The sequence below is a fragment of the Jaculus jaculus genome, chromosome 4 (genome assembly GCF_020740685.1).
Source record: "Jaculus jaculus isolate mJacJac1 chromosome 4, mJacJac1.mat.Y.cur, whole genome shotgun sequence".
NCBI lineage: Eukaryota > Metazoa > Chordata > Mammalia > Rodentia > Dipodidae > Jaculus > Jaculus jaculus.
The window spans coordinates 169,586,315-169,603,518 of NC_059105.1; the positions used below are offsets into that span (position 1 = coordinate 169,586,315).

A 17,204-nucleotide genomic window follows, 5' to 3' on the forward strand; every position below is an offset into this window, starting at 1 on the left:
TATTCTTTAAAAATACTAAAATGAAATTTGAGGGCTGGAGAGATGGCTTAGCGGTTAAGCGCTTGCCTGTGAAGCCTAAGGACCTCGGTTCGAGGCTCGCTTCCCCAGGTCCCACGTTAGCCAGATGCACAAGGGGGCGCACGTGTCTGGAGTTCGTTTGCAGAGGCTGGAAGCCCTGGAGCGCCCATTCTCTCTCTCTCCCTCTATCTGTCTTTCTCTTTGTGTCTGTCGCTCTCAAATAAATAAATAAATAATTAAATAATTAAAAAAAAAGAAATTTGATATCAATGTTAAGACTTTAGAGCTCCATTTTGTACTCCTAAGACTGGGTATCATGATCACATTTTTTATACTTACTTCTAATAAGTTTAATAATATACAAATAGACTGTTAACTTCATGCTGCTTCCCTTAATCATCTTATGACTGATTATTATTACAAACACTGCCTATATTAATAATATCACCTATTGCTTTGCTGCCATGTTGAGATTGCTGATCATGGAACTGCTGAGATGCTGTCTGTGGAAAGTCTTCATACACTACTTCTTCCAACCAAGGGAAACAAATGACTGCAAGGTACCAATGAGACCTGTTGAAAAATAACTATAATATTAATAACATGGAAAATCTAAACAATCTAGATGAATATATTCTAAAGTGATATGACTTGAGTCAGTGGATATGATAAAACTCATACTAATCTTGAAGGCACCTATTATAATATCTAACATAAGGGAGAATATACATTATAAATAATCACAATCCACTCAAAAGCTCCATAAGTAAAACTACTAAAAGTAAAAAATGAGTAATTCAAACTTTATTTACTTTGGATATTCAGTGTGTTTCAGGAACCACATTAATAAAAACTCAAGCATCAATGTTTTGATTAATACTTAAAGAGTTTATTCTCTCAGATATTCAAAGATCCACCCTAAATATTTTTCTTTTTTCCAATCACAAACCCTTCTTTAGAAAACAAAACTACAGGGCTGGAGAGATGACTTGGTGGTTAAGCGCTTGTCTGTGAAGCCTAAGGACCCTGGTTTGAGGTTCGATTCCCCAGGACCCATGTTAGCCAGATGCACAAGGGGGTGCATGCGTTTGGAGTTCATATGCAGTGGCAGTGCCTATTCTCTCTTTCCCTCTATCTGCCTCTTTCTCTCTCTGTCTGTCGCTCTCAAATAAATAAATGAAAACAAGCAAAAAAAAAAAAATTAAAAGAAAACTACAGGGGCTGACAGGCATGGTGGTATACACCTTTAATCCCAGCACTCAAGACGCAGAAGTAGGAGTATCACTGTGAGTTTGAGGCCAGCCTGAGACTGCATAGTGAATTCCAGGTCAGCCTGAGCTACAATGAGACCCTATTTCAAAAAACCAAAACAAATAAATAAATAATACAGGAGCTAGAGATAGGGCTCAATGGTTAAAAGCATTTACCTTCAAAGCCTGAAAGTCTGGGTTCAATTCTGTAGTGCCCATGTGAAGCACATGTACAAAGTAGTGCATGTATCTGGAGTGTGTGTGCAGTGGCAAGAGACTCTGGCATACCCATTCACTCTCTTTCTTTCTTTCTCTCCCTCCCTCTCCCCCCTCCCTCCTTTCCTCCCTCCTTTCTCTCTCTCTCTCTCTCTCTCTCTCTCTCTCTCTCCCCCCCCCTTGCAAATAAATAAATAAAATGTTGTTAAAAATATTATGTGAGATGAGAAGAGGGTTCAGTAGCTAAAGGTACTTACTTTTAATGCCTATCGACCCAGGTTTAGTTCCCTAATACCCACATAATGCCAGATGTGCAAAATAGCACACAAATCTGGAGTTTATTTGCAGTAGCTAAAGGCCCTGGCATGCCCATTGCCACTCTCTTCCCCCGCCCTGCTCATAAATAAACAAATATTTTTTTGAAAAAACTTCAATGCCTAGGTTATTATATAGAATTTGACATTTTACTTTTCTACAACTTTTACAACATTTTCATTGACAAGTCAAAATCCAAGACAGGCAATTTATTGGTGAAAATATTTTCAAAGAAAAAATATAAAACATAGCTGGGCGTGGTGGCACATGCCTTTAATTCCAACACTTGAGAGGCTGAGGTAGGAGGATCACTGTGAGTTTGAGGTCACCCTAAGACTACACAGTGAATTCCAGGTCAGCCTTAGCTAGAGTGAGACCCTACCTCGAAAAAAATAAAATTAAAAACACCTTGGGTTTATATACTTTTACATTTTATTAATAATTAGTCGAAAACAGCATAAATACTTTTCTAAACTCTCCCCAATTTGTTTTCAAATAATCAAAAATACTCACGACTCATTTACAGGTACAAAAATGTAATCTTTATTAAAAATGTTGATGTGACGAGTCCATGTTTTTACTCTTTTATGTCTTCTTTGGGCCATTCTAAGAATATGAAAGATATGTCATTTGATTCATAAAAAATTATAAATTTAAGATAAGAAATTCAATTTTATGCTGTAAGTAAAATGCTATTTACTTAATCACCTTAATCAAAATATATAACAACATTATAAACATATCTCATTATTCATAAATTTGACCACTATAAACAATAATAAAATGCAAAATAAAGGTAGCAACTTATTAAATGCTTGATAATCAAGTGTTATAGGAAAATGACAACTTTGCCCCACCCTTGCTCATCTGAACAATATCTAACTAAAATCACACAGAAAAATGTTAAGAATAAAAGAGAATCAAGACTGAGCTAATGTTACTTGGATATGCATAGAGTGAAACAAGTAAAATGGAGAATATGAACTCTGTGCATGATCTTTTGTTCTCAATTCTTAACTATGTAGAAAATCCTCAATTACGTATATATGTAAGTAGAAAACCAGATTGCTGGGGGGTTAGAAAGGCCTAAGTGGGGTCAGGGGAAGAGACTAAGTAAAGGGAAAGTGGGGGGAGGGCTAATCAAAACCTAAGAGGGTATAAATAAGTCATATGGAAACCTACTTTTTTGGACAATGGCACACCCAAAAGCCATAGATTGTTACCAGAAAATTTTCAGTGCCAGTGAGTTGTAGGCCAGGGAGGTCCCTGATGCACCCAAAACATAACAGATCATTGCCAAGGCTCTTGGTTTCCCACCAGGAACAGATGATAAGACCTTATTGTTAAAGACTCCACATACTTGGGCTGCAAGATCCCTGAGAAATCCTGCGGGAGCTGAGCTGAAAACTTCCTCTGTATAGATCACCTGACAGAAAGCTGGAAAAATGCTACTCTGCATGCAGTTTTGTGGGACAGAGAGAAATCAGTGGAGATAAACAACAGTGGACACTGCAAGCCTTAAATTTGGCAAGCCAGGCCAAATGAGCCAACAAGTGCAGTAGTGGCATATCTGTTATGGGGGAAAACACAGCTCTCTAATTGGACTTGAGGTCCACTCCACAGTAAAGAATACATACCTGATATTGAAAACTTATGACAGGAAAGTCATGAGCCCTAGGGGTGTAACGTCTGCTGGTGTCTGGCTAAATGTATAAACTATGCTCACCAAACTGCCTGGTAGGCACTTTCCTTAATGTTCATATCCATATATTAATGCTACTGTCACTTTTGGTTACAGAAGCATCTCTGATACGATGGTGTTGGCCTTGGGATGATTCAGAAGGCACCATAGTGCTGACAAGAAGTGTCAAAGGAGTGCTCAGCACTGAAACATCTCTATCACACCTTCCAAGTCTCAGGATCCATTGTGGAAGAGGTAGCAGAAAGAATGTAATAGCAGGCTGGAGAGATGGCTTAGCGGTTAACCGCTTGCCTGGGAAGCCTAAGGACCCCGGTTCGAGGCTCGGTTCCCCAGGTCCCACGTTAGCCAGATGCACAAGGGGCGCACGTGTCTGGAGTTTGTTTGCAGAGGCTGGAAGCCCTGGCGTGCCCATTCTCTCTCTCTCTCCCTCTATCTGTCTTTCTCTCTGTGTCTGTCACTCTCAAAATAAATAAATAAATAAATAAATAAATATTAAAAGAATGTAATAGCCAAAGTAAAGGTTGGATTCCTTACAATGTACTCTTCCAGACACAAAATGGCCTGGAGAGCCATGACCTCACACTTCTTGACACTACCTATACAAGACCATCATAATAGGAGGAAAAGATATGACATCAAAATAAAAGTGAGACTGATTGAAAGGGGAAAAGGGTATGATGGAGATTGGAGTTGCAAAGGGGAAAGTGGGGGAGGGAATTGCTATGGTTTATTGTTTATAAGTATGGAAGTTGTCAATTAAAAAATATAATAAACAAGGAAAATCCTCAATTAAATGTCTAATAGTTGTCTATACTTAGTAATGGGCCATATTAACATCTTCTACTGGAGTTCTAATATGTTACTAAACTGAGTAAGGCACTGGGAATAAAGTAAAAATGAGAAATAAAGCTTAGTGTGAGAAATACAAAAAGTAAGCCGGGCATGGTAGCATCTCAGTCTGTCAAAGGCAGCCTCAGTGTATATTAGTTGCTCAGCGTATACTGTTGTAGACTCTCCTGTTATTCACACCAATGTCCCAGTTGAGACCATAAAGGTAGTGCCTTTAATCCCAGCACTTGGGAGGCAGAGGTAAGAGGATCGGTATGAGTTAAAGGCCACCCTGAGACTACATAGTTAATTCCAAGTCAGTCTGGGCCAGAATGAGACCCTACCTCAAAAAACAAAACAAAAAAAAAGTAAACAAAATATATTATTACAGAGATCTTGTGAAACAGAAGTGCTAATGGAAGAGAGTTCAGGGAGAAAATAGGAAAGAGCTGAACATATGAAAACTGAAAGCAATCAGCCATACTAAAGTATGGCTAGATGAGAATACTGTGAAGTAAGTTTAGGGAGGTGAAAAGAGACCAAATCCTGCATGATATGATATACATGGTAATGAGCATGACTAACATTTATTCTGCAGTTTCCTAACACTAGCAGTTTAGGCTTTTGTCACAAATTCACACTAAAGTTTCTACCTTTGTCACACTGCGCTTAGATTATGTCTTTTGAAAACTTGTAAGGGTTGTTCTTGTGAATACTAATGATTGGTTCAAGATGCATAAGTGTAAGTATCAGGCTAAGCAATGGGAGGAGAAAGAGAGAGAGAGAGCACGCACTCTTCATATAACTTTTATTTTATTACTTTTATGTATGAACAGGTATATAGAAGCTCTTTTTTAAACCTGGTAATATAGCATAATCTACCTGTTTTTACCTCCCAACTTTCTAGGTAAATATGCCAAATTTATCGTCTCTATTTCAAATAATATTAAACTGTGATATTACTGGTATGATCCTAATGATCAATTTCTATATACATAAAATAGGTCAAGAGCATCAAAAATGATAAGTATTAAATTTATCTAATAAATCTATTTATACCTTCTCCTAACCCTGATTATTGAGAATATTTTCAAATATGATTTCTCTCTTTAAATGATCCTGGGAAGCTTTGTTCATGAATACAAGTCCCAAACTAATAAAGACACTCAAAATAAAGTTGAGTATGCATCTCAGTCTGTCAAAGGCAGCCTCAGTGTATATTAGTTGCTCAGCATATACTGTTGTAGACTCTCCTGCTATTCACACCAATGTTCCAGTTGAGACCATAGTATATACTACAATACTATAAACAATAAAAAGAACTAAACTTTGAAACTAAAAGGCTATATCCAACTCTGTATAACGAACCTAATTTATTTATGTATTATTATTATTATTATTTTCTTCAAGGTAGGGTCTCACTCTAGTTCAGGCTGACTTGGAATTCACTATGTAGTCTCAGGGTGGTCTCGAACTCAAGGCAATCCTCCTACCTCTGCCTCCCAAAAGCTGGGATTAAAGGCATGTGCCACCATACCAGGCTGTAACCAACCTAATTTCATTTAGTTTTATTGATAAAGATGATGACATTTATCTTCCAAGCAAACATTCAATAAATACTAATACTTTTCCTCTTCCTACACTTTTATCAAACAGTATAACAAATTTAAGAAACATCTTTGCCGGGCGTGGTGGCGCATGCCTTTAATCCCAGCACTTGGGAGGCAGAGGTAGGAGGATCGCTGTGAGTTCGAGGCCACCCTGAGACTCCATAGTGAATTCCAGGCCAGCCTGAGCTAGAGTGAGACCCTACCTTGAAAAACCAAAAGAAAAAAAAAAAAGAAACATCTTTAATCACCTTCTCACTTGATTATTACTCCTTATTACCTTAGTAATAAGCCATTTTAAGGTATTGAAAATGTTGAACTACAGACTGAAAAATAAAGACTTAGGTAGCAACTAGGTCTGCCATCCCATAGTGGCTAATTTGTCCTTTTCTAATTATTCTTCCTCATCTAAAGCAATGAGAGACTATATAGGTCCTATGTGTCTAAAAGCACTGTTGGGTAAGGTGAAAGAGGATGTGAGTATAAAATGTATGTGGAAAATTATAAGGTATTCAATGTGTTTACTAACTTTAAAAAAATAAAAATTTCAAACCAGGCGTGGTGGCGCATGACTTTAATCCCAGCACTTGGGAGGCAGAGGTAGGAGGATAAGCATGAGTTTGAGGCCACCCTGAGACTACATAGTGAATTCCAGGTTGGCCTGGGCTAGAGCAAGACCCTACCTCAAAAAATAAAAAATAAAAAAATTTTCATTATACTCAGTGGATAACAAGGTAAGTTGTGAGGCAGGTAAAAACGTTTGTAAAAATATCTACATTAAAACAATTATTTGAAGGTTGATATTGTATATATGTAAGTATAATGATTGTGATGGGGAGGTAATATGATGGAGAATGGAATTTCAAAGGAGAAAGTGTGGGGGGGAATTAACATGGGATTTTTTTTATAATCATGGAAAATGCTAATAAAAATTTTTTAAAAATTATTTGAATTACTACTATCTAAGAAATAGTAAGTTCTTCATTTTTAACCTATTCTTATCTACTGTCACATAACTTTTAGTATTACTCAAAAATTACTAATGAAGAAATTCAGCAAAATTATGCAATATAGTATTTTATGTTACTTCAACTTATTCATAGTGTATCAGTAACTAACCAGTAAAACCAAAACAACCCTATATTTTTACAATGAATAGAATGTAATACAGGGAACTAGCTACAAGGAAAAGTAGAAAACAAAACCGGGGGGTAAGGGGCAGTGAGGCAACCAAAGATGAGAAGATAATCCTAGGGTAGGTGCTAGAGGTCTACCAGATCTGTCCAGTGAGAGACAGATACAGGGAGGAAATGCAAACTTGAACAAAACTCCTCCAAGGAAAAGAGGGTAAAAAAAAAAGTAGTAATTTGGATTCCTTGCTCCCCATCTTCTAGTTCCCACACAGGTGATACCATTGGAAGTGTAGCCTGTATAAGTCACGCCTCCCTGTCATAGGGGTGCAGACAACGAGAGGCTAAGAAGAGGTTCTCGAAGACAACACACTCATGAACTGCCCAGCAGGTAATGCTGCTCTCTCTAGAAAATAGTACATGGATGTCACTTCACTAAGAGTACAAAAATAGAATTATCTATGTCTTAGAAGTTAAGTAAATTTAAGGACAGACTTACGAAAGATCTGGATTGTCTTCTATTAAATTATTCTCCTTTCTTGTCAAGCATTTATAGAAAAAGCTACTAAAAATGTGACTTCTCTCAACAAGTTCATCTGATGCTTTCTCTAGTAGAAGATACCTGTAAAGTAGCAGTCCCACAAAACAATTAATTTTTAGAGTTTTACCTGGTTTTCTCCAAATACTTAATACAATGTGTAAGTTTCTGTTATATCCAATAAATACAGATTTAGGCTTTCAGTCTCTCTTTTAGTTACCTCACCTTTCATAAAAATCATTAAAAGTAAAAAAATTGTTCATTTATTTAACAAATATTTATTAAATTCCTGGCAAGTATTATTTATACTAGATAAACAAAATAAGGTGAAAGCAATATTACTGGTCCCATAGAACTTATAATCCAAGGAAGTGAAAACAGATTGAAATATCAAATAAACTCATAAACAAATGTAAGACTATGGCATATGTTACATCTAGAAAACCTTTAATAATTGAGTTATGACTAATCTCTAAATCCTTTATCTACTTCTATGCTAAAATAATTCTTCAACATAACTTTAGTGATTAAATAAATACTTCATCAGGAAATGTTGATATTCTCAATACAGTTTGGTAAGGTATAAAATAAAGGGCCTTGTAATTGCTTTTAGAGAGATGAGTGCCTAAAGTATACAAAAGAGAACAGTGAAAGGAAAGAGGTTTGGAGTGAGAGAAAGAGGGCCGTCAACAACTAGAGACCCCCCTCATATATTTAGTAGAGCACTGATCACTGTCTGTGTGAGAGAAGTACTCAAATTATGGAAGGCTACCCCAAATTAGCAGGAAATATTATCTAACAGTCACACCTACCAAGAATCGTGCTTGCTCCTTCTAATCAAGCTGTAAAACTTCGTAGTTCATGACAGTGGGAAGTTACTCAAGAGAGTCTTTCCTTTATATAAGGAATTAGTTCATCAGTCTCATTTAACAAATCTTAAAAACAAGACACTTAAAACCACCAAACTACTTTGAAACAATTTAACTATGTCTCAGAACAAAATTGAAGCAAAGTTATAGACGTTGAAAAATATTCAACCCTCAATAAAAAAAAAAAAAAGTTATCAGATGGGCTGGGGAAATGACTTAGTTGGTAAGGCATTTGCCTGTGAAGCCTGAGGACCATGGTTTGATTCCCAGGACCCATGTAAGCCAGGTGCACAAGGGGACGCACGCATCTAGAATTCGTTTGCAGTGGCTAGAGGTCCTGGCGTACCCATTCTCACTCTCTGTCTGCCTGCCTTTCTCTCTCTCTCTCTCAAATAAATAAATAAATAAGTAAACACTAAAAAAGCAAAAAACAAAATCTAGAAGGATTAAAAAAATTATCAGATATGCAAAGCAAAAATCATGACTCATAATGAGAAAATCAGTCAATTGAAGTCAATCCAAAATTTATAGACTAAGCAGGAAAGATATTAAAAATAGACATTATAGCTATATTTCTATGCACTCAAAAAATACATGAAAGATTTTATTCAAAAGACACAAGCTGAATTTATAGAGATTTAGAAATCTATAATGTTGGGGCTGTAAAGATGGCTCAACATTCCTGTGTAAGCATGGGGGCCTGAGACCTGGGAGACCTCAGAACTCATGAACAGCTCGGTGTGGCTGCTCATCTTAACCTTAGTAACACCTAATGGAAAGTACAGTAAGCCCTGGGATCAGTAAGAGAAACCAGCTCAAATAGAAGGATAAGGGGAGAGTGATGGAGTGAGATATTGATGTTCTGCTCCAGCCACTGTGGGTGAGTGCACCCCCACTTCAGGCTAGCACAAATGGGACCACATGGGTGCACACACTACATACACATGTGCATGCACACACATGCATACACACAGACGTGCACACAAAAAGCAAGCAAACAAACAAACAAAAAAGACACCTACAATGTCTATATGTATAAAGGATAGGGGTGGAGAGACGGCTTAGGGGTTAAGGCGCTTGCCTGCAAAGCCTAAGGACCCAGGTTCAATTCCCCAGTATCTACATAAATCCAGAAACACAAAGTGACATGTATGTCTGGAGTTCATTTGCAGTGGCTAGAAGCACTAGCATATCCATTCTCACTTATTCATTCTCTCTCATAAATAAATATAAGTGATAATGAGAGATTTTAAATAAAAATAGTTTAAATAAAATCAAAGAAGCTAGGGAAGATGATAATAAAATTGGTTTGTGAAGGATCTGTAATATACTTAGATCTTTCAGTCAATTGTTAGAAATTTAAGTCTAGGAATCTAGTGCAAAATAGAGTCTAGAATAAATTTTTTTTTCCATGAAAGATTTTTGGGGAATTTTGGTTTTTGAATTTTTTGGCTTTGCTTTGGCTTTTGTTTTTGTTTGTTGAGGCCAAGTCTCACTATATAGCTCAGGCTGGCCTTGAACTCATAATTCTCCTGTCTAAGTTTCTTTAATGCTATTATTATAGGCCAAAAACACCAGGCCTGAGTTTGCATGAAGGTTTTAAGAGGTATCATAAGTATTCCTTTAGCATTCTCTACACAAAAGGTTAAAATTTTTAATACAATAATGACATGGATTTTTGGCATGTGTATCTGTGTTTTTATGGTATGTGTGGTGTGGTGTGTGATGTGATGCATATGATATGTGCATATGTGTGTACAGTTCAGTGTACCCCACGCTTGTATGACTGGAGACCAAATCATCAAATGCACACTATCTGATCATCACTCATCATTTCCTTAAAAAGGAATTTCTCAACCTAGTCAGTGCATCCCAACAATTCTCTAATCTCCACCCCTCCAACAGGACTAGGGTTACATATGTGTATTGCCATGCCCAGATTTTTATGTGGGTACTGGGGAATCAAACTATTATGGTCTCAGGTCCTCTTAGGACCTCATTCTCAAACACTGTTACCCACTAAGCCATGGTCCCCAGACCCCCTTTTTATGGTTTTTTTTTTTTTAATGGTATTTAAGAGTGCCGGGCATAGTGGTACACACCTTTAATCCCAGCACTCAGGAGGCAGAGGCAGGAGGATCGCCATGGGTTTGAGGCCACACTGATAATACAGAGTGAATTCTAGGTCAGCCTGTGCTAGATGAGATCCTACCTTGAAAAACCAAAACAAACAAGAAAAAAGGTATTTAAGTTCATGATGCTTAAAGATATAGTAAATAACTGAATAGAGTTGTTTCTTCTCAGTTCCCAAAAACACTTTGTAATTATATAAATATTTCATTCAACACAATAATATAATATTCAAGAAATGTACAGAGAAAAATAACATATAAAAGCTAAATCAAACAAAAACGCATTAGCTCTTCTGAGGCATATAGAATCTACAGCAACAAAAGAATGAGACTAAATTAGCCAACTTTAGTAAAATTTTGGTAGTCAAAATATTTTCCTAGGGTTGGGAAGATGGCTCAGTGGGTAACAGAGCTTGCCATAAAAGCATGAGAGCCCAAGAGGGACTGATTCACTGTGAGTTTAATTCTCTAGCACTCATCTAAATAGCTGGGTGTAGTCCCACACAATGGTAACCTATGTTCTGTGGAGAGCGGAGACCACAGCTCACAGGTCAGCCAGTCTGACTGTAAAAACAAGCAGATGAGTGATGGAAGAGGACACCCTGCACTCTCCCCTTGCCTCTGAACATGTGTGTACAGGGGTGTGTACACATACAATACACCACACATATCACACACATACAGATGAGAAGGAAAAAAGAACTTTCCAAGTATGAAATCCCATCAGGTTACTCTCAACTAGAGTTAATTCAGATAAAAAACATTTAAGACTGAGAATATTAGTCCAATTTGTTTACCTAGGCTCAATCCCAAATACTGAATTAAAAAGACACTTATCTTGTGTTTTACAGTAAAACACTTAAAATAAAAAGACCACTATTATTATACTCACTTAAGGTAAAAATCAATAATCACATCATTAAGAAATTCTCCTTCTTCTAAACATTCCAGATCTTCATTAGTTACTCCTAATCCCCCTTTAGTAGGTGGTGGAGGATATACAATTAACCTTTAAAAAGTGAAAATAAAGTTAAAATATAATTGTAATAAAAATTTTAGTAAATAAAGATTTTTTAATATGGAACAAATAGTCAATAATATTCTATAACTAAAATCTATTGAGTAAAAATATTTGATAGGACATAAACAATTATATTTTCCTATATTTTAAAAAGGCTAACAATGGTACCCTCAGTGAACATTATCTATCCCTTTCAAGTAACTGCCATGTGAGTTAGTCTTAGTAGACTAATACCACCTAATAATACAATATCTGTTTAGTCAATAGGTCTTATAATACCATAGAAGAAGTTGTTCTTTTCTATAATTTTAAACTTTCAACAACTTCTGTATTAAAATGTAGATTTTCCCAATGCTCTAATTGTAAATTTGAACCTAAGACCAATTACATCCCATTCAGAAAAGCCATCATTCAACAACTAGTGCTTTCTGGTGGCTAGCAGGTAGGCAATAAGGAAATAAGGATATTTAGGGGGCCAGTTCCCATTAGAAATGTAAAACTTAGTAGAACATATAGGCAACAATGAGGTCATAACTAGAAAGTGGCAAATAACATCGTTCTGGTATCACATCTTCCTTTAAAGCTCTGAAAAAAGACTAGACGTGAATTCCAGGCTATACTAAACATTCAGGGCAATACTTCATAGGAAAATACTGAAATCAAGTAAAGGTATAATAAGTACTTCTAGCATAGAAATTTTCGTGAAACTAAGAGTTAACCACAGTTAACTTAAAACTTGGTACTGGTGGTGTTAGAATGTGAATGTATGTCGCTCATAGCCTCAGGAACTTTTGACTAAGATTAAGCTTCCTACCTACTTCTCTAGCAGCCTACTGCAGGTGGTATCACTGCGGGCAGATCTTAAGTAAAGCCCTAAGGTGTGTTCAGAGCAGTTATGGAGCTCTGGCTGTTTGTAGCTACTCCCTCTTTGGTGAAGTCTCTCTGCTATGAATCTATGGAAGCCAGCTGCTTCCACCATGACACTTCCCCCAACTTCTGGAAACCTGAAATAAACCCTTTCCTCCCATCAGCTGCTTTGAGTAGGGTATTTTGTCCCAGTGGCAAGAAAGTAATTGCTAGAGATAAATAATCTCCAATATACAGAATATTCAGCTTTACAATAAAAGATATAAAAAACATAGTATCAGCAAAGAATCAACTTCCAGACTACAACTTGAGTATACAAAGTACCTAAAGTGAGGTATACTTTCATAAAGTAAGTTCTCTTTTCTTTTCTTTTCTTTTCTTTTGTTTTTCACGGTAGGTTCTCACTCTAGCCCAGGCTGACGTGGAATTCACTATGTAGTCTCAGGGTGGCCTCGAACTCATGGTGATCCTCCTGCCTCCCAAGTGCTGGGATTAGAGGCATGTGCCACCACATTCAGCGTAAATTCACTTTTCTATCATATTCAGACATTTATAACTTCTAAAATCATACACTGGATTTTCAATAAGCATTTTAATCATACCAAATGATATTTTTACTGTCATTTTGCCATATTGACATAGAACCAAATATATTATTTTCTTAATTATTTTAAGTTTTTCATAAAAATATTTCTATTGGTCATCAGTATGTGTGTGTGTATATATACATATATCAAATATCAAAGTATTTAAATGGGTAAGTGATTTAAAAGCAGTATGAATGAAAACTACTAATCTAGACCTCTATTACAAATAGGACATGACACATTACATACTTTTGAACAGGTCCAGTGTGCCTGACTTCTCTCCATTCTTCATCTGGATTTGAAGTAATAGAAAGCGAGTAGCAACCACTAGTTTGTTTCTGTAGAAAGGTGTAAGTAGGCTTGACTGCATTTGAATTTGTGAGCTAAAAGAAAATGATGAGGATAAAACTCTTTTTATAAGCATATGAAAACAAATTATAACAATTTTGAAAAAAAAGTAAAACAGATTTATAACTGAAAAATATTATTAAAATTTATAACGAGTTTTATTTAAGCTTTTAAAATTCCTATAAGTATATAATCAAATTTTTAAAATTTTTTCAATCAAAATTTCATATGTAATAAAATGGTTACAGTTTAAACGAAGTCCTATTTCCAGATTATGGGCTATATAATTAAAGATGAATTTAATAACTCATAATTCTAAATAATCTAAACAGGTGGCAAGTGATAATAAAAATAAAGCTTTAAGAAGCTGAATTTTATCATAAATTTATGGTATATATTAAGTGGAAAGGTAAGATATAAATTTGTATATTAAATATAAATACCAAGCAAAATCTATTACATTTTACACAAAAGTGGTGAAGTTTTCTGTTTCACGTAACACTAATGTGGCTCCCTATTGGCCTTTTGAATAAGAGCTTCAAACCATATATATGTACATATTCATGTGTGTAAACATGTATTTGTAAGCTACAAATACTTGAGCAATACTCTTCTTTCTAGGGGTATCTGACATTTTTACATACTAATTATCAACCACCTATAAAAATAAACATATTTTAATCATTATTGTTTCAAGTTAATTTTAGAGTTACAGAATTTTGCAAAAAAAAAAAAGAAAAAGAAAAGAAATAGCCAGATCGTTCTAATCTTGATTTCCAATTACTAGTAAAATACAATTATAAAATCTCAGAAATTAATGCTGATATAATAAATAATAATAATAAACTAAAGGCTTTAGTCTGATTTCACTAGTTTTCCCACTAACATTCTTTCTCTGCTTCAGGATTATCCATTGTATCTTTTTTTTTTTTTTTTTTTTTTTTTTGAGGTAAGGTTTCACTTTATACCAGGCTGACATGGAATTCACTATGTAGTATCAGGGTGGCCTCAAACTAATGGTGATCCTCCTACCTCTGCCTCTCAAGTGCTGGGATTAAAGGTGTGTGCCACCATGCCTGGCTCCACTGTATCTATTTTAACCTTTATAACTGTGATATTTCAAAAAGTACTAACCCTTTATTTTATAATTGAGTTTGTCCTTATTTTCTCATGATCAGATTTAAATTAAATCTTTACCCACTAAATTTAGAACCAATTACCAGATTTCAATGGCGATTTTATATTTGCTTCATTGCTTTCACACTTAGCAACTAGACTCTTTTCTAAGAAAAAGTTTTCCTTTACTAACAACTTATTTATTTATTCACTTACTCATTCCATAAGCTATTTCTTTTTTTGTTGTTTTTTTCTTTTGGTTTTTTGAGGTAAGGTCTCACTCTAGCTCAGGTTGATCTGGAATTCACTGTGTAGTCTAAGGGTGGCCTTGAATTCTCAGCAACGTTCCTACCTCTGCCTCCCAAGTGCTGGAATTAAAAGTGTGCACCACCACACCCAGCTCCATAACTATTTCTATCAGTACAGACTCAAAGATACTTATCTTGTCCTTTGGTTACAATCTCATGCTAGTATGCTAGCATCATTAATTTTTTATTTAATTTAAGGAAGGGATTACTTTGGCTCAAAGTTTGAGGTTATAGTCCATTAGGGCAGAAAAGACTTGATGCCTGAGCATGGATCAGCAGGTCACATTTTACCCACAGTCAGAAAGCAGTAAGAAATGAATGCTGATGTTCAGCTTGCTTTATCTTTCTTAGACAATCCAAGACCCCAGCCCATGACCTGGTACTGCCCACATTTAGGATGAGTCTCCCTACCTCAAATAACCTAATCTACAAAGTCCCTCAATGACATGCACAGAATGTTCTTTCACATCAAATTCACATCAAGCGCAATCACACTGGCAAATGTTCTTTCAGAATATATATTGTAGGCAACTCTTAATCATTATTATTTTTGTTAAACTAACTTTAAAACTTTGACACTGGGAGTTCTTCTATGTCGGTTCCTGGATCCTTTTGACAATGCCTATCATTTTGAAAACAGCCAAAGTGAAACAGCCTGACATAAGTGAAACACATTTTACCTCTCTACCTTTTGTCAATTACATTAATCATATGGCTAACCTGAGAGAGTGATTTCATCTTCATTTCTGTATCAGCAGAAACAGGGAAAGAACAAGTCGAAGCACAGTAATAGTGAATAAAAGAGCTTTCTTTTGAAGAGAGATTCTGAAACAAAGGAAATGCCTGAATCCATGACAATGGACAAGAGAGTTCTAATTCTCCATTGGTTGTACTTATTTTCATCATAATATCTTTCAATTTCAACTCTTCTCTTTGTGAGATGGAATTGTTTAGCTCAAGGAAAATGAATTCACTGGATTTTGCTATAAGAGAAAAAAGGAAGTCAATTTTTATCAATAGTATCATTTTTCAAGACAACTGTAATTAACTGTGAATATCAGTAAGACATATGTAGAACCCAGCAAAGTACTATACGTGCTAGGTAATAATGCAGGCAAGTTAAAATACCAAAATAGACAATTAGTAATATAAAACCAAAACTCCCATTATGTCTCCTGTTCTATTTCTTATGAATGAAAATTCCATATGGCATTGGCTGCTCTGTCTTCTGACTGGCATTTAGTGCTAGTAAACAGTTGCTAGTAGGTATATAAGTGAATAAATTCTGAGATTATTTATTTTATTCTAGTCACTTCTTTAGATCCACCTAATAACATAAAACTATTCTAGTTTCTTCTATAGATCCATCTAATAACTAAAAACAGTATTCTAATAAAATATCTCCTTTATGTCTTTAAATCAAACATTTTAACAGTAGTCTCAAAAGATATTATCACCACACACACACACACACACACACACGCACGCACACACACACACACAACTATTCTAAATGGTTCTTTAAAATTCTCACAACTTCATGAATTTTCCCATTGTAAAAAATTAGGATAAGAAATGATCTATATTTTAGTTAACTTTGCTACCAATTAACTCTGTCATAATTCATAAGGAAATTATGGCAAAAATTCCTCATGAGATAAATTACCAAGGATTATAAAACTTTCTCTAAAATAGATTACATTTCCGGCCAAAATCTTAAATATAAAACAAATCTTAGATACAAAAAAATTAATTTTGTGAACCTTATCAAATCATAAATGCAATAGAACTAGAAATCACTAGTTAAGAGAAGCCACAGAAACTAAACACTTGGATACTAAACACTTTTTTTAAATTTTTTTGTTTATTTTTATTTATTTATTTGAGAGCAACAGACAGAGAGAGAGAAAGAGGCAGAGAGAGAGAGAGAGAGGAGAGTGGGCCCGCCAGGGCTTCTAGCCACTGCAAACGAACTCCAGACGCGTGCACCCCCTTGTGCATCTGGCTAACGTGGGTCTGGGGAATCAAGCCTTGAACCAGGGTCCTTAGGCTTCACAGGCAAGCGTTTAACTGCTAAGCCAGATATCTCTCCAGCCCACTAAACACTCTTGAGTAAACCATTGAGTTGCTGAAGAAATCAGGGAGGAGTAATACTCAGAAATTCCTAGAATCAAATGAAACGAAAGCACAACTTATCAGAAGTTATCAGAACAGCAAAGATATTTCTAAGAGAAGAGTTTATAGCTATAAATATAAATATTTACACTAAAACTTTCAAAAGAGGGATGTTGGCGAAATAGCTCAGTGGTTAAAAGTACTTGCTTGCAAAGTCAATTCTCCAGCAAATATGTA

The 17,204-nt window shown here is 35.5% G+C and overlaps 1 protein-coding gene across 2 annotated transcripts in view; it reads right to left on the reverse strand.

Annotated features, from left to right (window-relative positions):
• The window catches only part of Senp7 (SUMO specific peptidase 7), a 179,383-nt gene that overhangs the window by 15,178 nt on the left and 147,001 nt on the right, over positions 1–17,204 (reverse strand). For both annotated transcript variants that reach the window (XM_045147156.1, XM_045147155.1), the window contains 6 exons: positions 15,573–15,835; positions 13,330–13,463; positions 11,498–11,614; positions 7,566–7,688; positions 2,313–2,405; positions 467–591 (listed from right to left, as the gene is read on the reverse strand). In XM_045147156.1, coding sequence (XP_045003091.1) covers positions 467–591; positions 2,313–2,405; positions 7,566–7,688; positions 11,498–11,614; positions 13,330–13,463; positions 15,573–15,835 — 855 coding nt within the window. The remainder of the gene's footprint in view (positions 1–466; positions 592–2,312; positions 2,406–7,565; positions 7,689–11,497; positions 11,615–13,329; positions 13,464–15,572; positions 15,836–17,204) is intronic.